The sequence below is a fragment of the Gadus morhua genome, chromosome 18 (assembly GCF_902167405.1).
Source record: "Gadus morhua chromosome 18, gadMor3.0, whole genome shotgun sequence".
Lineage (NCBI taxonomy): Eukaryota > Metazoa > Chordata > Actinopteri > Gadiformes > Gadidae > Gadus > Gadus morhua.
Genome location: NC_044065.1, coordinates 7,293,496 through 7,319,172, shown reverse-complemented (window position 1 = coordinate 7,319,172; position 25,677 = coordinate 7,293,496). Strand labels below are relative to the sequence as shown.

Genomic DNA, 25,677 nt, shown 5'->3' with positions numbered 1-25,677 from the left:
GAACGCATGAGTGAGAGTGCGATCAGTGGGGAGAACACCGGCTTGAGAGCGTGATCGGTGGAAGGAACACATGAGTGATGGTGGCCACTGACAGCGGTGTCCTGTAAAGACATGTTCCTCATCCAGCGGTGGGCTGAGGGCTTCTCGTTTTCGATGGTTTCAGTTTAACACGTTCCCCTCAGGCATTTCAGATGTATGGAGGCTGCCTGTGGGGCTTCTTTCTCAAGGTTAAATATGTACATATTCAGATGTTCCAGGTCAACTTTAGGCCACAACTGTCTTTTATAACTCGATGTTCGGTTTAATACGCAGATGTCAGTGTGTGGCGTCACTGGGGTATTCTGTAGGATCAGCATCAGGTTTATCATTTAGTATTATCATTTGTATCATCAAAATTAGAGGATTTTCATGCTCAGGATTACTTTTGTGATTATTAACATTAGGATTATAATTTGTAGTATTGTACTCCTTAGCCTACCCTGGAAGGGGATAACAAGGGTAGGCCTACTATCTGAAGACAGTCAACTCTTTTTGTTTCCCCAACCACGGCAGATGCTTAATTACTAGATATTAGTGCACATTTAGATAAAAAAATATATGCTTGAGCAAGTCAATTTCTAATCAGGGGTTAATTTGTCCCAAAACTCTGTGATGATGATGACAATGATGATTTTGGAAGTTATTTGCTGGTATCTTTTCCAGATACAAAGAACCTATTCAGGGTACTGTATGCTTGTTCCTGTTGGTTTAAACATTAACAATTCAACAGTTAACATAAGACAGGACACAGTTGAATCCCCAAGTCCCTTTAATATTGATCACAATACACTGAAACGTCTATGTGCATGCAACTGGGCGCCACAGACCAGACAGCTGAACAAGAACCACTTCCTCCTTCAGTTTCATGTACATCGAAACACACACACCACCACAAAATGAACATCCGTAATAAATAAATAAATATGATTCGCTTCAAGAACTCTTTTTTTATTCTGTACTCGTGCTTCACATTTTCCTGATCACAAACGGAATAGCCTACCACAACCACATTTCATGATGGCAACCGCCAAAGTCTCACATGCACTGTTACCACGGTGACAGCAAAAGGATGATTTTGAACAACACAGAAACCGCAACGCACAACTGATTGAGAGGAATGCCACAACGCGACACACAAACAACCATCTACTGTACTCTAGGACGGGGAGGGGGCGGTCACCTGACCAATAGATTCACAACGGCTCCGTCTGATGGCTAACAACGAGCCACAAAGTAGCCCTTGGCTACTTACTTATAAGCCTACATTTGATCATAAAGGTAGTAGGGGCAGCCATGCATTATACTATGATTTGTGTGGATTGTGGAAATATGCAGTTCTCGCCTAACCATTGGCCAATCGAATTTTGGTTTTACCCTGTGGCAGTGAATGTTGGATTTCCCATCATCGATCAATCCGTCTTATATTTATCTTTTAATAAGTACGAAGTTTAAGTCTTGGAAGCTTGTACTTCAACTCTGTATTTTTGGAATGTAAATAAATAATAATTATTAATGTGACGTTTTTTTCCCCCTACTTTATTACCACGGAAAAGCAGCTTTAACACAGTCACGTAACATGATAGTGAAATTATCTCTCATAAGGGTTCCGACCAACACAAACACTTTATGTGCACTAGAGGGCGAGAGAGGACCTGCAGTGCAATCATGCTCATACACAAACGAAGACGTTCACACACATGGAAGGAATGCTTGGGGATCCTCTTGGGTTTTTTTTTTTTTCACTCGTCGAAGCGACCCTCAAGGATGCTCTCGAAGGAGAATGGAACAAACTTGAAGCCCTGGCCGCAGTAGAACTTGTTCTGGAACTCCACCCTGGGGACACGATGGACACACAGAAACAGGAGGTCAGCTCGTATCATATCATTCCACATACATGGAGACACAGAGAGTGGGGGACTGTGGCCGCCGGTCTGCGGGTACATCGGGAGGTTGTTAGAGGAACAGGTGGCACTCTTTTGAATTCCACGAGGCGACATCACGCCATCACAGCTGAACCCAGCTAACAGATGACTTCAGATGTTGAACTGTGAGGAGGGTATGTGTTCAAGCAAAGTGCAACGTTTTTTTATGGACTTTAGTTGTGTACAGCATGACTTATCCCAACAACGGCTGGACTCGGATTCCTGGGCTCGGATAACGAGAGGGAGGAGAGAGGGCCAGGAATGTATTCTGCCTCACACTTGCCTCGTTTAATAGTTTAAGGATGAAGAATGGCTCTGACCAAAACACCATCAAACTGATTGTTTCCTTATTCGATTCAGATTCCCTTACTTGAGGCATTCTTTTCTTCTAAATGTATCACCACTTCTTCTTCAACTATCACTTCAGTGGAAGATGTCGTATGAGCTTCACCTGTTCTGCATCACACAACCCCCCCTCCTGTCGTACAGTGTATTCGAATAACGGGACACACTGGTGGTTTACTCCTTACATAACGCACACCTCTCAGCCCACTCCCATGTTCACCGGCCGTGGTACAACAGCACTCGGTTCGGGGCTCACACACTTGCCGAAAGAAAGAAGGAAGGGTTTATTCTTCTTTATTATTTTTCTACGGGCACTTCATGTGTTCAGTCTGGATGAGCATCTAGGCTCAGCTTGGATGTATATTGTAAGATCGGCCTTGGGAGCTCTGATGAATACACAGCAGCAGAGAAGAAGCGACTGAAACACACACGTGATCTTTAAAGAGCAACTACTGTAAAGCATCGGCCTCTTTCCTTGTTGAAGAACGGCCAAAGGGTTGATTGTTTATTGTAGCTGTTGAAGAAGACGCAGACTCCTGTAGTCCAACCATATCTGGGTTGTAGCTTTACTTTGTAGGACCCCGACCTGCCGCGCGTGTTGCTTGCATCGTCTCAGTGAAGTACAGCATGATCGCACTGCTGTAGAGCACTAGGCAAACCGGTCACTAGTTGAGACCTCTCCTCAACAGATGCCTCCATTCAGGGAACCAAATGAGCCGTGACTTCCAGTAGAGTCAACCATCTTATTGGAGAACTCTGAGCCTGCACACATGATTAGATCATAATCAATACTTCTGAGGATTCTCCTCATTATTCCTGCGGATAGTCTCGACCCCCTCACTACCGTTAGGTCAGCATCTGGGTCACAAGACCTCGGTCCATATTCCGTCCTAATTATTGAATATGGCAGCTCACATACACACATTATGAATTGGGGCAGGGATCCCTTTAAACCGATAGTAAACGATCTGAAGCAGATCGTCAGGGAACTCGTTTAGAAGAAAATGTAAGATCTATTAAAAAATACCCATTCTGTGAGCAAAGGTCAAAGGTATGGGAGTGCTCAGGAATGTCTCCGAAACCTGGTAAATATTTCTCCTGCCAGAGTTGAGCCGACATTTAGGAAAGAGCACTCCCATTCCTCTTCCTATTGCTGGACACTCTGGAAAATAGGCTGGATCCATGTGGGCTGACCGGGCTGTACCTAGCGCATGTGTGTGTGTGTGTGTGTGTCTGTGTCTGTGTCTGTGTCTGTGTGTGTGTCTATCTGTATGTGTGTGCGTGCGAGCGTGCGTATAACAGCGGTTCAGTCCAGCCCAGATGGGTAAACACATCGTTACCCCATCTGCTCCACACTCTGAAATTCGTCCGGATCTGGAATGTTGTATCCACGGCAACCCCAGCCAGCAAAGAAGGGATTCCGACCGTTTCTGATCACCTCTTTCTATCCCGATCAAGATGTATTTTCTTACTTGGATTGTAGGTCACCTGGTACGAGCGGTGAGAGCTACCTGAGAGTGGGAGGGGCTATAGCTGTGTCTACACAGTAGCTATGGGCCTCAGCTCAGCCTGAGAAACACATCAAATCCTTACAGCTCTGGGATCTGTTCACTGTCAGACGTAGATCATGTCGCTGCATGACATCCAAACCCCATCCTACACGGGGAGAACATGTGCAGGCGGGGTGTGTGTTTATGTTTGTGTTTGTGTGTGTGTGTGTGTGTGTGTGTGTGTGTGTGTGTGTGTGTGTGTGTGTGTGTGTGTGTGTGTGTGTGTGTGTGTGTGTTTGCGTGTTTGTGCCTGTGTCAGTGTTTCACAGACAGGTAACATCTAAATAGTTTGGGAAAACACTTTTTGTTATCAACTCCCAATCCCTGAGAGCAACACCACCACAGATGGTCCCAAGCCAAGGACAGACATATCTTAAACTGCTCTAATACTCAACAAGTACATCGCAGCGTTCTGGCATTTTAACCTACTCTCTGTCTATCTGTCTCTCCTCTTCGCCTCCCTGCCTTGACTAGAGCAAGTGTTTAGTGTGAATCTTTGATAAGCAGAGTTCCACTTCCATCCACCTGTGAACATAAATCAGCCTCGGAGAAGACACAAGCTTTTAAACATTAAGTCCTTCTCTTCTATCCAACGAAAACACTGCAGGCTTCCACCCCCCACGCAAACACAGACACACACACACACACACACACACACACACACACACACACACACACACACACACACACACACACACACACACACACACACACACACACACACACACACACACACTCACACTCACTACAGAATCATGAGGTAAGGCGCTGCGTTCAAACACGAAGGCTTAGAGAAAATAAACAGGGCATTCTCACTCATCCCGGGCGCCAGAATGTTCCATTGCAGCAAAAGAGGTTTGGCACAGCAATCTTAGGAATGACTACTCACTGAACAGTGTACACTGTGCGGTACAATCTCAAATACAAACGTAGAAAAAAAACCTTATAGCCTGAGCTATTGCCGTTGTACTTGTTGTCAATCCATGGAGTCCTTTACCGTGTAAACTAACCCGACTCGCTTGTTATGTCAAGATGTCTTCTACCATTTCAATTTTAACGGTCATTGTGTATTTTAGATCGGACCTTTTAATTCGTTCTCAACCCAAAGCAGTCCAGTTCTCTTTAACTACCAGTTTAACTTGTTCCCAGATGTATGGTAATGGCTGCAGGGATGAGTTTGTTCTAGATAGAGAGTGAGTGAGAAATGAGGGGAAGGTGCCAAGACCTGACAGAAGAGAAACAGGCCAGCAGGTCTGCAGAGTGTCAGCCGTCAGAAGGAGCTACTGGCCCAAGTGCTTTACACCGCAGCTTCCTTAACTAACCAGTAGCATCGTTCTCCTCCAATAACCAGTCGTAAAATCGACATTTACTCGAATGTTTTCAAAACCGGATTTGGTTAAAGGTTTGGCTTTTCTTTTGGGGATTTTTTTAAATTGGTAATAAGTAATGGTTTGCGTCTGTGTTTGTGTGTGTACCCCTTTAAACATCCAAGTCTCTGTTTGTTTGTCCGATGTGCTACTCTGTTCATATCTTATTCCCATTGTTTTGAATGTGCCTCCTACATCATGTGATGACCACAGTTCAGTCATGTGACTTTATGGCTCTCTGCTATCAGCTTTGCTCCTAATCCTGTTTGGACGTATCTGCCCAAACAGATACGGACAGCATGCAACAAATACGATATATACAAATGTAACATGAAAAGAACACACCCAAACAGAAACACGCAGGTCTGTGTGTGGGCCAGTGTGTGTGTGTGTGAGCGAGCTCGACTCACCAGTGAAGACGCAGGGCGTGCAGGAAGGCCGACAGTCCCTCCATGATGAGCAGGATGCAGACTGTGAGCACGGCGAAGGCCGCGAAGATGATGGTCAGCGCGAAGAAGCCGCCCCCGCTGCTGGACGCCAGTCCCAGGTGCATGACCATGGTCCACAGCACCTCCGACAGCTCTGTCGGACCGCAACATACAGGGGTGATCCACCGTGTACCACCAGGCACCACCAACCACCTGCTACGCGGGTTGGCCCTAGTGCTGCTTTAAACTGTACCAACAAATACCTGAGAAATGAACTGCATTTGTGCAAGATGTGTCGATATTTCAGTCAATCAAAAGTGTATAACTTTAATAAATAGCCTGTTAAGCCCTTTGAGACTGTATCTGTGATTAAGGGCGATATAAATACAATTGAATTGAATTTAATTGAAGAGCTGTGAAACGCACCAAATAACGTCCTGGTAAGCATGAGTCTGGTCTTTTGAGGTGAATCTCAGACACGATGTTCCTATTGTGAGACATCCTGGAGGAGCTGGCAGGTATACTCTGAGTAATGAGTAACATCGCTCGGGTGAAACCAAGTCTTGCACTTTCTGCACCGGTTTCTCTCCCGGCTTTTACAACTGCGGGCGGGGTGTAAAGTTCTGCTTGTTTTCCACACAATGAGCCAAAGTTGAGGAGAGAAAGAATGGCTTTGTCGCCAGCAAACGAGAACAAGAAGTGTTCTCGAGGCGGTATAATAGACCAGTACCTCACAGAAAGCCGACAGAACAGCCTCAATGCAGGCGCCACGCTCAAAGTGAGTGAACTCATACTGTTGTGTACTCTAGCGCTTCCTGTCAGGTCATGACTGCACACTAAGTGCCTAATGATTATAAATGTTTATTTGTGTCAAATGTTATATTTAGCATCATTAGGGATGTTGGTAATATGTTTGCTTTCTGTAGTTTTCACATGTATGTATTTTAAATTCAATCTAATATTGAAATGGTTTGCAAGTTTACAGACAATCGACATTATTCTGCTTTGAATAAATTCTTGCAGCATGCAGTAGGCTAAATTAGACAGCATGTCGGACAATAACGCAGTTGGACATCTAAAATCAATCACGACTAGATTACTCACATTTATATTGGGATCTCTCGCTGCCAATATAATGTGTCATTTTGTCACATATTTGGAGGTATCAGCATGTTTCTGTTAACAGTTTTATTTTTTTGCTTCAACTATACTTCACTACACTATACTATACACCACACAAAACTACAACATACTATCCTAGAATACACTGATGCATAGGTTAATAACTGTGCTATCTGACACTATACTTAAATATACTATACTTCACTAAGTTTTAATATATTCTACTATAGGTGCATTATTCGAGTGCGCGTGCACGTGCACGGTTCTGTGGACTCACGTGCGTGTGCGAGGCTGAGGGCCCAGAGCCGGAGGTAGGAGGCGGTGTTGGAGATGCAGCCCAGACAGTATTCTATGGTGTGGATGGCCTGGTGGACGGCCACGTCCCCGAAGTCAAACTGGAGCACAGAGAACAACATGCTTGATGACCCACACAGGCACACTCACACGCACACACACACACACACACACACACACACACACACACACACACACACACACACACACACACACACACACACACACACACACGACACATCTACACAGGCACACAAACAAACAAACAAACAAACACAAACAACCAATCCCGGAGACTGAAAAAGGTAGAGGTTTGCGTACTACTTCTCCGTTCTTTTATGGTTAATTTGGTCCGGTTTTAGGTAAGAAGACGGTTCTCGAGGTTAGTTTGTTATGTTCATAAGTGATCTTAGAAATGATGGCACAAAATAGTGTTTGTTTGGGACTAGGGAACCATTTCCTACCAGTGATGCCAACTATACCATTGCTGTTCTTTTGGCAATAAATCGTTGACCAGCCACATGCAGACTGCTGTGGCTGAAAACTGTTTGTTTTCACACGCAATGCTATATAGAAACACTCTTGATTGGCCAGGAATTCAGGTTGCAGGCCAATCATAACAATGAGATCACTTGCGCATCAGATTTGCCGCGCAGGGGAAACCGCCGGCCATGGAACTCCTCTTATCGCAACAACATGACCTCCACAGCCTCAGATCCATCTCAGCCCAGGCACAATGACCATATACAGTACATCTGCTATATGGATGCCTGTGTTCGAGTGTGTGTTTGTGTGTGTGGGTGTGTGTGTGTGTGTGTGTGTGTGTCTGCGTGTGTGTGTGCATGGGTGGATGTAATCTTCTCCTCTTCGTTCGCACACACACACAGCAGTATCACCGGCAGGATCTTGTTTGTGTATTGTACAGGGCTGCTAGAACCATTGCCTGCTTCCCGAAGCGAGTGTCGCCTTTTCCTTCCCCAGCTCGAGCTGCAGGGGTGGGTATGATCCAGGAGGTACCGTTCTCTCTCTCTCTCTCTGTCTCACTCTCCATCTCTCTGTTTGCGTTTCTGTTTCTCTCTCTCTGTCTTACTCTCCATCTCTCTCTCTCTGTGTTCCTGTCTTTCTCTCTCTCAGCCACTATCTCTCTCTCTGTCTCACTCTCCATGTCTTACTCTCCATCTCTCTCTGGCTTACTCTCCATCTCACTCTCTGTGGATCTGTCTCTCTCTCTCTCTCTCTCTCTCTCTCTCTCTCTCTCTCTCTCTCTCTCTCTCTCTCTCTCTCTCTCTCTCTCTCTCTCTCTCTCTCTCTCTCTCTCTCTCTCTCCCCCTCTCTCTCTCTCTCTCTCTCTCTCTCTCTCTCTCTCTCTCTCTCTCTCTCTCTCTCTCTCTCTCCCTCTCTCCCCCTCTCTCTCTCTCTCTCTCTCTCTCTCTCTGGGTTTGTCTTGGCTCGGGCAGGGGTAGGGGAGACCTGGCTTCCTCTTTCCATGGCTTGTCCTTTGTTCTCCGGACCCCCAGAGGAACAGTTCACGGAACCACCGCTCATTGTTCCCGCTGGGTCGAGAGAAGGTGGGGGGAGGGGTGGGGGGGGGGGGGGGCAGGGGCGGTGGTGGTGGTGGGGGAGGGGGGGGGGGGGGGGCAGTAAGACCGGTGAATAAAAACAACGCGGGGGCCAACCCATGCCATCATGGAGGTAGTGCGTGGAGGGGGGGGGGGTGCGACCGCCTGGCATGATGGATATTACGTCCGAGTGGAATATCAGGGCTTCACCGTTCCAGCCCGTCATCATGTTCTTGTTGTTTTTACCGTCGGGTGAAGTAACCGAAGGAACAGTTCGGCCAAAAGTGTTTTGATCGTACAAAGACACTTTTCACCACGCTTGGCTGCTCATGTTTCGGCAATGAAAAACGTTGGAACGCAGACATACACATTAAAACATAAATGCGTCGTGAAAGCCCAGCGGAGTATTGCCCTCTTGCGTTCTGATCTATGCTCATCAGAAACGCTCCCTGCATCAATCTTCCATAACACAAACCGAGAGAAAGGCAAACATATGCACGCACACACACACACACACACACACACACACACACACACACACACACACACACACACACACACACACACACACACACACACACACACACACACACACACACACACACATACACACACACACACACACACACACACACAAACTGCTCGGGGCTAGCTTGAGAAGAGAGTACCGGAAGATTTGATTGGAGACAGAGACCTCAGGCACAGACAGGAGGACAAACAGACAGACAGACAGACAGACAGACAGACAGACAGACAGACAGACAGACAGACAGACAGACAGACAGACAGACAGACAAAAAGACATACAGAAAGACAGACTTTGTCAAAAATATGCAGTAACAGGGTCATTTATTTTTTATCTCTTACCGGCTCTTCCTCCGCATGCTTGAAAGTAAGCAGAGGTCAAAGGTTAGCGGCAGGACACGGAGTAGTGTGCTTGTAAGTGTGAAGCAGGTATGCAATACGAGAACATTGGTGAGTATTCAAACTAAACACATTGCTACAGACCCCATTAGTCACTGATCACTTAATAATCTGTTTGAAGTGTTGGATATTGGATCAAAAGGGATTGTATGGATGTTATTATTAAAACATTAAGGTATGATTCCTCCTACACATACATTACTACTCCGAACAACCATGACATAGCACTAACCCAAATCACTAGAATAATCAGGCTATTCCAGTAACGGACCTCATCTTGCATGAAAATGGATCATTATGATTATATAAGCAAGTCTATATGTCTCAACGCTACAGCTTTGATTTATGAATGAGTCGACCTGTGAGACCACCGTATTCATACATTATATGATAGGGGATGTTATCCGAAATTCCACTCGGAGCTGTGCTGACTCACTGGGATGGCTTTCTCATGCAAACCGACTCCCTGTTTACGTTCTCCCTTATCTACAACTTTTCCTTTCCGCCCGATCCACGCTGCCCTCCTCTGTGAGCACCCTAGCCCTGGTAACACCCGGGCAGTGATCCGGGTGGTCTGAAATAACAGACAATACCGTGGATTCGGTGCTATGCGCTTTAGGAAAGGAGGCAGGAGTACCCTTCGGGAAGTCGGTAATTTCACAATTGACCTTCTTAAGATCTTGAGAAATGATGTGGGACAGTGTTAGACCCATGTGTGTGAAATAGGGAGAGGTCCCGTTACAGTCGGGTGGATAAAGTGAAAGACTAAGTGGGATGTTAGTGGGATTAATTAGTGTATGGCCAATTGTAAGGGAAAACAGTTAGGGGGATACTTTCCCTTTTCTTTTTCGCTATTATTCGTTCCTGCCTTTTTGATCGACTTCGTGGGTGGTCACGGTAGTTATGGTGTATCCCAACACCACATTTACTTTCATGTGTTGCCCACGGTAGATACATGTCATTTGTCCCCTTGTCTAACCCCTTCGGTCCTTAGAGTACCGTCTGTTGTTGTTGTTGTTGTGTATTTTGGTTCAGGCCCAGTGAGGACTAAACAATAAGCTCCCTTCTACTGTGAGGCCTGTGGGATCTCAACAGATGACGCGATAAGGTCTCCATTCACACCACACACTGAACCGCGCCCAGGGGGGGGGGGATTCTCGGTGCATGTCAGCAGTCACGGGCCTCACACGCGGCCTCACACACGGCCTCACACGCGGCCTCACCTCGTCTCCGTCCTCCGAGTGCTGGGAGAGCTGGTCATGATCGACGATGCCAGCCTCGTCCTCCGTGGGGCCGTTGCCCACGCGCACGCCCCCAAACTTCTGGGTGCCCTGTTGGGTGAGTCCGGAGACGGATGAGGACGCGCCTGTTTGCTCTAAAGGCGGCTGCGCTAGACTCTCCGCAGCCGCTTCTGCCCGCTTCAGGGCCTAGATACAAGAGCCAACAAGAGCTGTGTCCAGCGTGAGCCAGCCTTGGGAGGCAGGGGGGGAGGGAGGGGGGAGGTGGGAGGGAGTTAGGGGAGGTGGTGTGGGGGGGGGGGGGGGGGGGGGGGGTGTGATCCTAACACAGGTTGAGATGTCGGGACATCTCAACCGGTGTTTGGGGACACGATGACGAGTTCCATTTCCAAAATACATGAAAAGATCTTAATTATTTTTGTTCGTTTTTGTTTTGTATTACTCAATACGCGTGTTGCGTTCAGCCTGTGGCTGATATCAATTTACGACCAGATTTCAAGATGTTTCTCGAGACCATGAATGATCGACTTGTTGACTCATTAGTCAGCGCCGGTTCCACGGTGTTTTGGAAATGCACTCTTCAGACGGGACCTTCCCAAGGCTCGCTCGCCGCCAGAGGTTCATGGTTACACGACCAAGCACAACGTTACAGCGTAATGTACACCAAGATGAAGGGCAGAGGAGAGAACACAAGTTGTTATATCAGATGTGCATCATTTACGGTATACATTTCAACAGTCTGCATACACATTTCAAATACTTTATATTAATATAATTTGATTATTGTGAAACGAGCTGATCAATAATCTTCAAAAAGTGGGAAGAAGAGACGGGGGGAAAGGGACAGGGGAAGAGAGAGAGAGAAGGGGGGGGGAGACAGAGGAAGAGAGAGAGAGAAAGGAGGGGGGAGAGGGGCAGAGAGAGAGAGAGAGGGGGGAGGGGAAGGGAAAGAGAGAGAGAGAGGGGGGGGGGGGACATACCAGCTTGGCTTTCCACAAGTGCTGTCGCCGTAGCACCAGGGTTTTGGCTATCAGCATACAGGGAACGCATGCTAGGGCTATCAGCACCAGCAGAATCTGGATCCCCATCTAGACACAGACAGACAGACAGGTTCACATCTACAGAGAGAGACACGTCAACTCTACAGAGACAGGCATACAGGTTAGTGTACAGAGACAGACAGGTTAACTCTTCAGAGACAGCCAGACAGGTTGACTCTAAATAGACAGTTAAACAGGTTGACTTTACAGAGACAGAAAGGACAGCTTATCTCAACAAAGACAGACAGACAGGTTAACTCCAAAGAGACAGTCTGATAAGTTTAATCTAAAGAGACAGACTGGTTAACTCTACAGAGACAGACGGTTTAACTCTTCAGAGACAGCCAGACGTGTTACGTCTTAATAGACTACTACTGACATTCTACTTGCTGTAGTTTGGTCTGGCTTTGCGAGACTATAATAGACAGACAGATAGACAGGTTAACTCTACAAAGAAAAACATACAGGTTAACTCCAAAGAGACAGACAGACAGGTTAACACTAGAGACGGACGGCTGTGAACGCAGAGAGAGAACGAGGGGAGGGGGCAGGTGAGGGGGGGGGGGGGGGGGGGGGGGGGGTGGATCACCTGTCCCCGGTACAGAGGCTTGTTGGTGGGGTCGTTGTAGTTGAACAGACACATGTTGATGAAGTGGATAAGCAGGCTGGGCGCGTCCTTGGAGCTGAACACGTCGTAGGCCGTCCACTTGTAGAAGACCAGCAGCACCAGGTAGCCGAACAGGCTGGACATGAACACGATCTCGGGGATGAAGCCCAGGAAGATGTTCAGGGGCTTCTTGAAGTACCTGCGGAGGACAGCTCATCAGGGCTGTGCGATTAATCTAATTTTAATCTTGATTTCGATTATGGGGTCAAACAATCTTTTTTTATTGATTAAATGATTTATAGGAATTGCAAATATGATCAGTTGGATACATTTTTGTACATTCTTTACTATTTTAACGTTTTTCTATTTGAAAATTGTGTGTATTTTTTTAAGGGGAAATTTCAAAGTTCTCAGTTACAAAATGTTTTTATGGATGAAGAAAAGCTGAAAAAATGCATCATGTTTTCATACTCAAAAACAATCTTTTTTTTTTTTATTGACCAAAATAATCGTGATTATGATTTTTTCCATAATGGAGCAGCCCTACAGCTCATTAGCTTTCGTCTTCACTTGTTATCCTCATCTTCAGCGGGGTCAAAGTATGGGCAGAGGTGTTGGTGAAACGAGTGCATTACATGATGGATGAGACTAGCAGATTGTTTAGATGTTTAAACATTGGAATGTTCTGGAGCTTGGTTCTACGTAAATATAATGTTCATGATGGATGACGTTGTGAGACGATCTTATCCTAGCTATCTTTGTTGTATGCAGAGAATGGGTTAACCCAGCAACTGTAAGGGCTTAGCTCTTGTTTCCATTAACATCTTTACTGTACCGACTGAAATATATTGTTGCTTCTCTTTCTTCTGACAAATGTACTTATTGTAAGTCGTTTTGGATAAAAGCATCTCCTAAATGACCTACATTTAATGTAAATGAGACTATTGACTGCTGATGGAACTTAATCATTGTCTTTTTAACTACAGTCACGTTTGTTTCTGATATAAACCAGTCATAACTTAGACGGTTACATTACTTGCTTATTCGTTTCGAACTAGTTGGTAGAGTGAAATTGTATTTGGAAGAGTTGCCAGTGGGTAATCCCCCCCAGGCTGGTGCCAAGGGGAGAACCAGTAGCTCAAAGGAAGGGTTTAGGATGTGTGTGTGGCCGCATGAGTTCCCATCATCATCATACATCACTGGTTGTACAAGGAGCTCACCACGGACAATAAAGGACAATGGGTTCGATTCATACCAGCAAGGCCTCACATCTCTCAACGACTCTCTCTCCCTCTCTGTGCCTCTCTCTGTCTCTCTCTCTCTTGCTCTCTCTCTCTCTCTCTCTCTCTCTCTCTCTCTCTCTCTCTCTCTCTCTCTCTCTCTCTCTCTCTCTCTCTCTCTCTCTCTCTCTCTCTCTCTCTCTCTCCCTCTCTCTCTCTCTCTCTTTCTCTCTCTCTCTCTCTCTCTCTCTCTCTCTCTCTCTCTCTCTCTCTCTCTCTCTCTCTCTCCCAAACACACTCTCTGGGTGTGTCATGTACGTTATACTATAAATCACACACTATGGCAGCAGCACCATACTGATATCATCATGGAGTTCATCAAATAACACAAAATGGCTCTGTTGTGCCAATGACTAAATTCCCTTTTTTCCTTTCCATGTAATTGTTGTTTTAAAGCTGCTGTAGATACGATTGAAGAGCTTTAATTTGAGTGCAATGTGTTAGAGATGCCATCCATCATATCTGAGTGAATGAACTGCTGTGTGATAACAGGATAACATCTGTACTGTGCCTGTTTTTGGATGCAGCAAAAACCCCAGAGTGCAAGAGAAACGCAGGAGGGAGGGAGCAGACAGGGAGGACGCCGTTGTTTTTGTGGAGTTGTTTAGCGTGTTAATTCTGGCTCTCTTCTGCTCTTTTCTGCCCTCTCTCTCTTTACAGTTCTGGAAACTCACCTCTACAGCAGCTGTTAGGTGCTTTTTTCCACATTTTCTTTTCATATGCTGGTATTATTTACTCTTTTGGTAACTCATTTTGATAGTACTTTATACTTAAAACAATAAAATCAGACTTGTTTATCTTACTTACCTGCATTGTTGAGGAGAGCTTGGAACACAAGCATTTCATTGCCAACAAGGAAAGACACATTTTCCTTGCGCATTTGACAACTAAAGCAGTTGAGTTGAGGAGGAACTTACAGGTGGTTGAAGAGACTGAGGGAGACTCCGAACAACATGTGCGTCACCCCCAGGATGATGGACATCTTCATCTTGAAGGAGTTCAGGAAGGTCAGCTTGTTGGTGGCGATGTTCCAGATCTAGAAAACCAACCCATTTAATACCAAACAGACGGACGTGCTCATTCAGTTAGGAGTGACACAACAAGCGGAAGGAAGTCAAACCCAGGACGCAAAATCTTATGTCACATGTTTTAGCCTCCACAATAGAATTGAGTCCCACACAATCGAGTAAGTAAGATTAACAATTGAACTCAGCACACTGATTTCATGCTCTGTGTTCTTTGCTTAGTTTAAAACAGTGTGATTCTGGTAGTTAGTTAGTCGTCATTACCGGGTCGATTCCCAGCGGGTAGGGCCCGTTGAACACACCCGGGACGGCAGGGTCCAGCTGGAGCAATGCGTTCTCACCCAGCGTCCCAAATCTAGAGCAAGGAACAGGATATCGTTTGTGTAGGCAAGACGTTAAGACGTTGAGAGGAATGGTTTTAATAGCACAGGTGAGGACATCTAACGACTTCACAATAGGATTCGTTACGTTCCATGCATAACGCAGGCAGTCCCGCAGGGCTACTCGCTCATCGTTCAACACAGGGCGGAGTAGGGAAAGGCAGAGAGGCAGAGAGGCAGAGAGAGAGAGAGAGAGAGAGAGAGAGAGAGAGAGAGAGAGAGAGAGAGAGAGAGAGAGAGAGAGAGGCAGAGAGAGAGAGAGAGAGAGAGAGAGAGAGAGAGAGAGAGAGAGAGAGAGAGAGAGACTCATTAACTTGTCAAATGGCTGTGATGATCACCGTGTGTCTCCTGGTTGTTTGGTTCGTCAGCTCTGAGAGACGTACGAGGTATGAGCCAGTAGCCCCGTGCGCGAGAATTGAACTCACGTCCAGTTGCCTCCCTTGTTGATGAACATGGGCCGCACGCTCCACCCGGAGCCGAACATGTTGAGGGACTTGGAGAAGCAGTCGTTGTAGATGAGGCCGGTGTAGATGGAGAACAGCCCCATCAGCAGGATGATGTAGCGGCCGGCAAACACCATGTTGAATATCTGCAGCGCAGGGAGCAGGGGTACGAACCACAGGTTTAGCCGTTGAAGTCGTCCGTGTTATCTGCTCTTTAGGAAGCTTGGGTAACACTGATAATAGTAGCGGTAGTGGTAGAGCTAGTATTGGGATTATAGGGTATTAGGATTGTTTAAATCATGGAAGTAGCAGTAACATCGTTGCCCGTGTTAGTGTGTATAACAGAATCACAAAAAAATGTTGACATATACCTGTCTGTCCATTTATATTTTTCAGTAAATTCATCATACATTTCTTTAAATATACACACAGGACTACATGAAGAGCTCCTCTCTGGCCCCAACTCTGGTTGGTTGAATCTGGTTTTATCGGGTTTCATCTGGTTTCCTCTGGTACCTCATTGTCGCTCTTCTGCGAGAGCAGTCTGCTCTCCCTGATGACCAGGTAGAGGGCGAGGGAGGTCATCAGCAGGCCGTGGCCCATGTCTCCGAACATGACGGCGAACAGAAAGGGGAAGGTGATGATGGTGTAGGGAGCTGGAAGCACACAGGGAGAGAGAGAACGTCACCCGACGGACTGCACAGTGTTTTCATGGAAGGTGCTGTCGGTGAGATTTAAGAGCTGCTACTCAAGTATAATTTGATGGAAGGTCAAAGCAATGGGTCAGTGATTAGTGAGTGTTAGTATTGAATGCGATGAGAATAACTGTTCTGGTTGACTTCGCCAACTTCAGTATGAGCCACAGCTCGGTCCAATCAGAACCAATCTGGAAATCTGTTCCCAGATTGTTTCAGGGAATCCATTTTGCCTGCCATATCATAGCTAAGCTCCACCTCAGGTGTGTGAATATAACACATTTGAATGGCAGAGAACATAGGGAAAAGGATCAGAATCGTAAATGTAAGGTGTGGGACATTCAGATGTGTAACCTGGGTTGATTTCCCGGTAGTTTCCGATTCCGTAGGCGTCCACGATGTTCTGGAAGCCGGAGGTGAACTTGTTGGTCTTGTTGAAGGTGGGCGGAGTCTGTTTGGTCAGCATCCTGTTCAGGATGGAGGGCACGGTGGAGCCACTCCTCTCCTGTCAATCACAACGAACATGGCCGTCTGGTCACTAAGGTTTGACATTTTTTGTCTTGATACAAAAATTACATTATGCACATGTCTGATGGACCGCCCTCATTAACTATGACTAGGAGTGGCGATTCCTATCTTATATGATTCTGAATCGATACATAACTTGTGATATCCTTTTGTCTTGAGTTTGTCTTAGTGTGTTCACATTATTGCAATAAGTTGATCAAATATTAAAACTAAATTGTTTTAAACACACATTACTTTGGTTTCATCACGTCATTTGCCACACCGCCTTTTCAAGTGCGAAGCCGACTGGAATCGAGAACCTGGTTTTGAATCGGGATTCGTTTTGTATCGATAATACATTTTGCGGATCGTGGTTCTTAGGAATCAAAATTTAATCGTGAAATACCCAAATTTTCCCACCTTTATCTTAAACCAGATCACCAGCCTGCAACACACATTATCACGGCCAAGCATCATTTAAAATAATCTATTTCATCAAGCGTGGTGGACTGACCACGCCTCTCAACCCACACTCAGTCCCTAATGAGTGACGTGTGAATGTGCCTGAGAGGCGGGCGCCGGTTGAAGCTCCGCCCCCTCTGGAGGACCACGTACCGTGCCGCGGCGCAGGGCGAACTGGATGGAGTCCAGGTCGGACACGGGGCACCACACCTCGGCGATCAGACACTTCTGGGTCACGTCGATGTTGCACAGGTTGAGCGTGTGGTAGATGGCCTTCATCTTCCGCACCTTGATGAACCACACGCGCATCGTCTTGGAGGCCGCCTGGAGCACCCGCTGCCGGTGGTCCTCAGTCTGGTTCAGGACCTGGGGGGGGAGGGGGAGAGAGTGAGTCCCTTAGACCCTGGTCCTGGGTGAAACACTCCTACAGACACGAGCTATGACAACAACATCAACGACAAGAAGAAGGAATGGAGGGGTCGGCTTAGCTCAGGAGGTAGAGCATAAAGTATTGCTAGTTCGATCCCTTGCTCCTTTGAGGTGTCCCTGAGCAATAGACCTAACCCTTACTGCTTATGATGGGATGGCTGTTGCCTTGCATGGTAGACTCTGCTGTCGGTGTGAGAATGTGTTTATGAGTGATTATATGTGGATGAATCGTTTTAAGTCGCTTTGGATGTGTCTGCAAAATCCACTAAATGTTAAATGTGTTTCTTCGACCTAGTTATTTGGCTGAGAATTTGAGAGGGCGATATCTGACATTGGAACATGAAACGTAAACGAATATCCCTGGAGAGTCTCTCCCTCTTTCTGTGTCGCCACTAAGCTATTATTAAAGCATCCTTTTCCAGACGGCTAGAAAATGAGGGGGAAGAAAACGGCATATTGTTCAGTAGAACACTTTTTTAGGGTTTCTATGTGCGGCTGGCTGGTGGCTTGCATAGATGACAGCACACAGACCATAAGAGGACCGGTGGAGGCTTGCTTGAAAGGAGGTGGTAATTGCAGTGGAATGTTCCATATTCATTTATAGGCTTATCGAGGTTCTGTCGTGAAACGCTCCAGTAAATGGACTTAAGAGCAGGGCTAATTTGAGGGGCAGGTCAAGCTAAATGAGCACACAACACATCGTTTGTTTTTTATTGTGGTAAATCCGACTCCTTCGGGGAACCGGGTCAGTCTGGGTAAGCATTAAGGCCTCGACTGAAGCAAAACCGAGCTTGGTTTCTAGGCCTAATAAGTTCCACAACATTGAATAGCCATGATTCATGTTGAACACCACATGTACCCAATTGCACAATACGATTAAATTTAGCTCAAAATAAATCGTATCAAAAACAAACACCTGCATCCGGAAAACATTGTTGACCATGATGGACATTTTCTATTTCATTGTTCCGTAGGGAACGGATCAACAACAAAAACAAAGTCCCTGCTGAAAGATTAAATGATGTATTTGACTGTAGATCTACTTTGTGGGGCAGTGAAGGGCTTGAACAATTGAAGAATTGGTACTGAGAAAGACCTAATCTCAATGTTTCTGCCTGTTATGAGGACTAACATCCGGAATATGCCAGGTACACATTCCTTGCCTTAAATTGCTCAGAAATGACTTTCAAACGAAGGTAAGAATGTGAGCTGGCCGTAGTTCTACCTTTTGCTAGTCATATGGATACCAAGTGTACCAAGGTTAGTATGACGGGTGCATTGAGGTGAGTTCGGGGCATGGATTGATTGATGGGAGTATGGATCGTGTATTGATGGTAGTATGGATCGTGTATTGATGGCAGCATTGAGCGTGCGTCGACTTACCATCTGGAGGTCATCGATGCGGGTGTTGACTCCAGCCAGCATCTCCTTCCTCTCCATGGGGGTCTCAGGACACGGGTACAATGACGCCCGGAACCTGGTGAGGACGGCTCAGCGTTACCCTCACTGCCTTTCCATACGTTACACCATAGAAGCACTCCTACTAGTACCACAATTACTAGTACTACTACCATGACTACTACTCATGTTACTACCACTGCTACTGATACAGATATTACTATTTTGACGAGCATTGCCTTTGCTAGTAATTGTCAACTCGCAACTTGCGTTGACAACATCATATCTGTCGTCAACGCTGATTAAAGTTGACCACAGCCAGACAGCCGATTTACACTAGTAAGCGTCACATAGCTGCAGTCAGTTAGGACAGATCACTGTTAAAAGGTGTTCTGAATTCTGAAAGAGCCCGCCAACTAACCAGGTGGAGCTCAACCTTACACGTGGTAACTTTAACATGCATGTAGTTAAACACAGGCGTGAAGGACACCCACCCCTCGCAGATCTTCTTCACACGGTTCTTCAGCTGGTCCCCTTGGAAGAAGATGATGAACACAGACTTGTGAACCTGGTCTCCCTGTGGGACAGAGAAGACCCCGTTAAGGTGTGTGCGTGTGAGTGTGTGTGTGAGTGTGTATGTGTGTGTGTGTGTGTGTGTGTGTGTGTGTGTGTGTGTGTACGGGGCGTGTATGTGTGTGCGTGCGTGAGTGTCTAGTTTGTCTGTGTGTGCATGTCTGTGTGTGTTTGTATGTGTTTGCATGTGTGTGTGTGTTTGTGTGTTTGCGTGTGCGTGTCTGCGTCTATGTGTCTGTGTGTGTAGGTATGTATGTGTTTGCGTGTGTGTCTGTGTGTGTGTGTGTGTGTGTGTGTGTGTGTGTGTGGCTGGCTGACCGTAGCGGGGTCTTCCAGGGGGTCTTCTATATCCGCCTGGCGCAGGAACACGTTGCCGCGGCACACGCGCCACAGCATCCTCTCAAAGGTGGGGATCCTCTCCCGGCTGATGACCCCGGCGACGAACCTGGGAGGAGCGACAACGAGGTCGTCGATCAGAGTGTTCCAGTGAGGGGGACGTCACCAGGCCACGGACGGTCGTGGCAGTATAGCTGTCGGACGTCTCTGCTCGGATACTGCAGTGCAGTACCCTGGCAGCACCTACACAGTGTGGTCCTAGGGCTGGGCGATTAATCGAAATTTGATCGAGATTTTCGATTTTAGCGTCAAACGATCACAAAATTAACATAATCTAGTTTTTCTAATATATATATGTATTTTATGTTTTATAAGTTGTATATGTTTTATAGAAAGGGCAGAATATCATATCGTATCTTCTGGATACGTATATCATTTTAGAATGGAACATTTTTCTTTTTTAACAATTTTGTGTATTTTTTTAAGGCGGAATTTCAAAGTTCTCAGTTAAAAAGAAACTTTGGGGAGAGACATGCTGAATAAATACAACATGTTTTCAAACTCAAAAACAATCGTTTGAATAATCGTGCTCTCAACATTTATCAAATCAATTGGGATTTTTTCCCCATAATCGAGCCGCCCTGTGTGGTCCTAGCGTCTGCTGTACGTGAATTTCCCTGCATGCGTGAGCGGGTTGCACCTACCCCAGGCGGAGCGGCGCCCCGCGTCCGACCTCGTTCCCTTCCATGAGGGAAGAGGACTCCTCCAGCAGGTTGGGGTCCTCCATCTGTCACAGAGAGGTTTGCCTGTTGACTGGGGTTCAGCCACTCAACTGACAAACAGTAGCTTAGGAAGAAGTGGATGTGATGTGGGGACCATGGTGAAAGGGTGTTTATGTGGGAGTCATGTGTTAATGAGTGAGACCACGTTAAAGGGTGTTTATTAGAGCTGTCAAGCGATTAAAATATTTAATCGTGATTAATCGCATTAATGTCATAGTTAACTCAAATTAATCGCGATTAATCGCAAATTATTTTTCTATGCTAAATATCCCTTGATTTTTTGTCCCATAATTCTTCTCATTTTAATTCTCTTATCAACATGGTGAAGTGCATCGGCTTGCCTTGTGCAAATGATTTTTTATTGATAACAACATTGGCATAACAGGACGATACAAAAAAAGAGCCTATAGTGCAATTAAACGACTGCTTTGAACAAATGTCATTTGATCATAGCAGTCAGGCTACTGCTTCTTTGTTTTGAGCCAAAAAAAAAAAAAAAGTTTTTTTTTTTTTTTTTATAAAATAATTGCGTTAATCGCGCGATAAAAAAATTAACGCCGCTAAATTTGGTTTGTGTTAACGCCGTTAATAATGCGTTTAACTGACAGCTCTAGTGTTTATGTAGGAGTCATGTGTTAATGAGTGAGACCACGTTAAAGTGTAGGAGTCATGTGTTAATGAGTGAGACCACGTTAAAGGGTGTTTATGTAGGAGTCATGTGTTAATGAGTGAGACCACGTTAAAGGGTGTTTATGTAGGAGTCATGTGTTAATGAGTGAGACCACGTTAAAGGGTGTTTATGTGGGAGTCATGTGTTAATGAGTGAGACCACGTTAAAGGGTGTTTATGTAGGAGTCATGTGTTAATGAGTGAGACCATGGTGAAAGGGTGTTTATGTAGGAGTCATGTGTTAATGAGTGAGACCACGTTAAAGGGTGTTTATGTAGGAGTCATGTGTTAATGAGTGAGACCACGTTAAAGGGTGTTTATGTAGGAGTCATGCGTTAATGAGTGAGACCACGTTAAAGGGTGTTTATGTAGGAGTCATGTGTTAATGAGTGAGACCACGTTAAAGGGTGTTTATGTAGGAGTCATGTGTTAATGAGTGAGACCACGTTAAAGGGTGTTTATGTAGGAGTCATGTGTTAATGAGTGAGACCACGTTAAAGGGTGTTTATGTAGGAGTCATGTGTTAATGAGTGAGACCACGTTAAAGGGTGTTTATGTAGGAGTCATGTGTTAATGGGTGAGACCACGTTAAAGGGTGTTTATGTGGGAGTCATGTGTTAATGGGCGAGACCACGTTAAAGGGTGTTTGTTGGAGATTCATGTGTGAATGAGTGAGACCTCGTCAAAGGGTGTTGATGGGTAAGTCATGTATGAATGAGTGAGACCTTGTCAAAGGGTGTTGATGGGTAAGTCATGTATGAATGAGTGAGACCTCGCCAAAGGGTGTTTACGGGTGAGTCCTGTATGAATGGGTGAGACCTTATCAAAGCTTGTTTATGGTTGAGTCCTGTATGAATGGTTGAGACCTTGTTAAAGGCTGTTTATGGGTGAGTCCTGTATGAGCGGGTGAGAGACCTTGTTAAAGGGTGATTTTGGGTGAGTCTTGTATGAATTGGTGAAAGACCTCGTCAAAGAACTGTTGGGTGCGGCGCAGGATGTGCTTCAGCTCCGTCAGCTCCAGGAAGTTCTTCTTCAGGGCTTCCTGGTTGGTGTTGATCTCCTTTAGCTCGTTCTCCAGCTTCTCAAACGTCGCCTGCCAATCACAAGCATCGTCCAATCACAGCACTGCTAACTTTTACGGCACGTATTCACCAGCCAATCACAGCGCAGATTACTGCGGCAGGAAATATTCCTCCTTTTTTTTTTTTATAAACTTTTGCAAGGTTGATTCTGATTAATCAGTATTATAATTTAGGAATAAGCAAATGTATAAGTACAGTTATATTTGAGCTGTTCCTGTTTATCTTATCCTTCGGTGAAAGATTACCTCCAGATCAATCATGTCTCTGGGGAAGGGGACCTCTGGATTCTCTCCCGTGTCGACCTGGGAGATGCTGGCCTTCTTGATCTCCTTCTCAACAAACCCTGGAGAGGAACAGAGAGTCCCATGTGTCATATTGTAGAAGAACAGAGAGTCTCATGTGTCAGATTGGATAACATGAGGTGAAGAGAAGTTTGAACATGTTGCAAAGGGTGAAACGTTGCCTAAATAAATGACGATTAACGTACAGTCGAGTATTATTTTGACCGTTAAGTAAAACCCATCGCTACAAGGAGGGTCATGGGGATAATTTGGACAGGGTCTCAGAAAAACTGAGACAGCCGTTTCATTGGCGGATAGTTTTGAGAACACTTGCGTGCAGAGACTGAACCTTTGGTATGTTGAAGTACAAACTCCACTCAGTTATTTTTCCTTTGTCTGTAAAAACTGGCAGCCCTTCGTCTCTGTACGGTTCAGCCTAACAATAGCTCCCACATTTCTCCGGACTTGAATGATCTTCTGAAGGCCGATATGGCTACACGACCCCACCCACCTATCCCTTAAAGGAACAACAAAGATCCCTTTTTTCCAACCTCCAACCACTTTCCTTTCAGTTTCAACCTTGATTGTCTTTTGGTTTTCAGTCACTGACAAGACCGCTTCCAGGCACCAAGTGTAACAAAATAAACACTTTCTTACTCAGCTTTCGGTCCATTTCTTCACATCTCCGAACTTCATTGACAAACTTGCGTTGGAAGACGTTGACGTCTGGGTTCAGCTGCAAAACAACAGACACAACATTTCCACCACATGCTTTTTGACTGAGAAAGAGATCTGACAAGCACTCTAGCATCTTAAACATAATTATGTAGGATATGATCACATTACATTATCATTTTGTCGTTTAGCAAACATTTTCATCCAAAGCAACTTAAAAGTTAGTCATTGATGGTAAGGTATCTTGTAATATTTCGCTAATTTTGTTATCTTATTTCTTTGTACTTACATCCCTAAACTGGACCATGCCCAGTTCTCCCAGTTCACTGACACAGCAGTAGGCTGCCTCTGACTGGAGGAACAGCTGAGCTAGGGTCATCTCTTCGCTCCTGAAGAGTTCCCCCATGGTGACTCCTGTCTCCACTCACACTCGCTCCTGCTAGGAAGTCACTCTAATTAACATTACTATCCCATCACCCTAAGTGTATTTTGTGTATTTTGCCTATGTAATAGATTTCACAGATTTACATGTAAAGAAGATTGCAAATGTTGGCCTCCTAATGTCAATTTCTCAGCGATATTGGTTGAGTACACAATACAATATAATAATACACCTTATACACAGAGAGGCCGACTATTATATGCCTATATTCTCAACAAGGCCTGCCAAGTGGGCCTATATAACAATCTAAATGAATAGAGGGTGAATTACAGAAAATCATGAACCCTTCTTCTTACTCTTTATTTTACCATTATTTTTAATTTACAATAAAGGCAGATGCTTCAAAACCCATGGGCCTACACCATGATCTTTGGTTGCAGACAAATATATTTATAGCATCTTGTCGCATTGCCCTTCATGACGCTGAAGGACGCCATGATGAAGCGCTTCAGAACGGTCTGCTGCTATGTGAGCCACGAAATACGATATCACTTATCCTCCTGAGCCGTTTCCGAACACATTTGATACTGAACCATTGAATGAATCACATTAAATTACTTTATCGTAAATATAGCTTGAAACATAGTGCAAAATATTACCCAATATCGCAGGGTAGGCCCACCTGTTCTCTTTAACATGGTACATCTCAACCGAACGCATAACCGCACTTCGATAGGTTAACACATAAATAATCATAAATAAAACTCTTAACGATAGAATTTACAACATTGACTGCATTACCGCTGCAACGGTAAACCCATCAACATCTAAGCATCCTCTCTCCTCCTGATCCTCAGGTCCAACCTAAACTCACGATATGCCGTCGACGAGACACATGTTCTAAACATACAAATGTCCCAAATAAAAACGTAATAAACAAGAAAATCTGTAGTTTCTTACGGTAATAAATGTGTATGGCGGAGATTTCCCCGGACCTGCCAAAGCCAGCTGTCTCTGTATCTTGCTAGGTCGACGCTGACGTCACGGAGATAAACCTCGCGGGTCACGTGACTTGCAGGGATGCTGCGAGTGGTCCAGCGGTGCCACATTAAGAGACCCTTTCCCCAAATAAGAGTGTATTTTACTCCATTCATTCAATAAAGGTTGAAATTAATTAATTACTTAATTTACTTTATTTTATTTTATTTGCTTATGCAATAACTGGATCATATTCATGTGCATCTGAGAACAAACGCAAACAAAAAAATGTTTTTATATAAAAATATATAAATATATTATTGACAGAATAATCACTTAACAAAAACACAAACACCTCCTCAGATCTCACAAATAAACCTTTGCCAGCACGCAGAGAAGCATTAAACAAACGGCCAAGTGTTGAATCAGAAGGCCACTACTACAAGGTTCTCTAGGGTTTTTCCTCTCCAAGAAGCTTCAATAGCTCCTTCACGCTTCCCCAAGCTGCTCAGGGTTAAACCAGGACACATGGCCTACGGCCAGCTAGCCATTTTAGAAGCACGGAACTCCCATAATGTACACAAATTACTACCAGAGCATAGAGAAAGAAGTTGCTTTTTTTTATACATAAAACAACCACGTTGGCCTCATTAAAATGTCCCTGTGCTGTTCATAACAAGCAGGGCTTGTGTTAGTAGGCCTAGTAGGCCTTGTTTGTTGGTAGGCCTTGAGTTAGTAGGCCCTGGTTAGTAGACCTTGTGTGGTGATTAGATTAGATACAATTTTATTAATCCCTCATGGGGGATTAATAATCTCTCTCTCTCTCTCTCTCTCTCTCTCTCTCTCTCTCTCTCTCTCTCTCTCT

General features: G+C 45.2%; 1 protein-coding gene across 3 annotated transcripts; it reads right to left on the bottom strand.

The window, feature by feature from the left end:
* Positions 1–790: 790 nt before the first annotated feature.
* atp6v0a1b (ATPase H+ transporting V0 subunit a1b) lies at positions 791–24,900 on the bottom strand. 3 transcript variants are annotated; one of them, XM_030340812.1, is made up of 22 exons: positions 24,795–24,900; positions 23,742–23,891; positions 23,435–23,513; positions 22,742–22,839; positions 22,379–22,507; positions 20,668–20,750; positions 19,946–20,072; positions 19,549–19,631; positions 19,040–19,133; positions 17,381–17,593; positions 16,613–16,763; positions 16,080–16,219; positions 15,546–15,709; positions 15,005–15,095; positions 14,633–14,751; positions 12,418–12,634; positions 11,769–11,876; positions 10,774–10,977; positions 9,494–9,511; positions 7,051–7,168; positions 5,634–5,805; positions 791–1,872 (listed from the first exon to the last, which is right to left on the bottom strand). In XM_030340812.1, the coding sequence occupies exons 2-22, from the start codon at positions 23,856–23,858 to the stop codon at positions 1,779–1,781; spliced, it is 2,619 nt and encodes an 872-aa protein (XP_030196672.1). In that variant the 5' UTR covers positions 23,859–23,891; positions 24,795–24,900; the 3' UTR covers positions 791–1,778. The 3 variants fall into 3 exon arrangements, with proteins under 3 accessions (XP_030196672.1, XP_030196671.1, XP_030196673.1); XM_030340811.1 differs by having other exon boundaries at positions 23,742–23,888; XM_030340813.1 differs by having other exon boundaries at positions 10,774–10,881; positions 23,742–23,888.
* Positions 24,901–25,677: the final 777 nt, after the last annotated feature.

Bases quoted from the DNA above. Each gene is read 5' to 3' on its own strand.
- atp6v0a1b (XM_030340812.1), bottom strand. From the start codon at position 23,858: ATGGGGGAACTCTTCAGGAGCGAAGAGATGACCCTAGCTCAGCTGTTC. The intron at 22,840-23,434 runs GTAAGAAAGTGT...GTTCCTCTCCAG, and splicing joins AGAAATGGACCGAAAGCTGA to GGTTTGTTGAGAAGGAGATC. The intron at 19,134-19,548 runs GTGGGTGTCCTT...CGTCCTCACCAG, and splicing joins GTGAAGAAGATCTGCGAGGG to GTTCCGGGCGTCATTGTACC.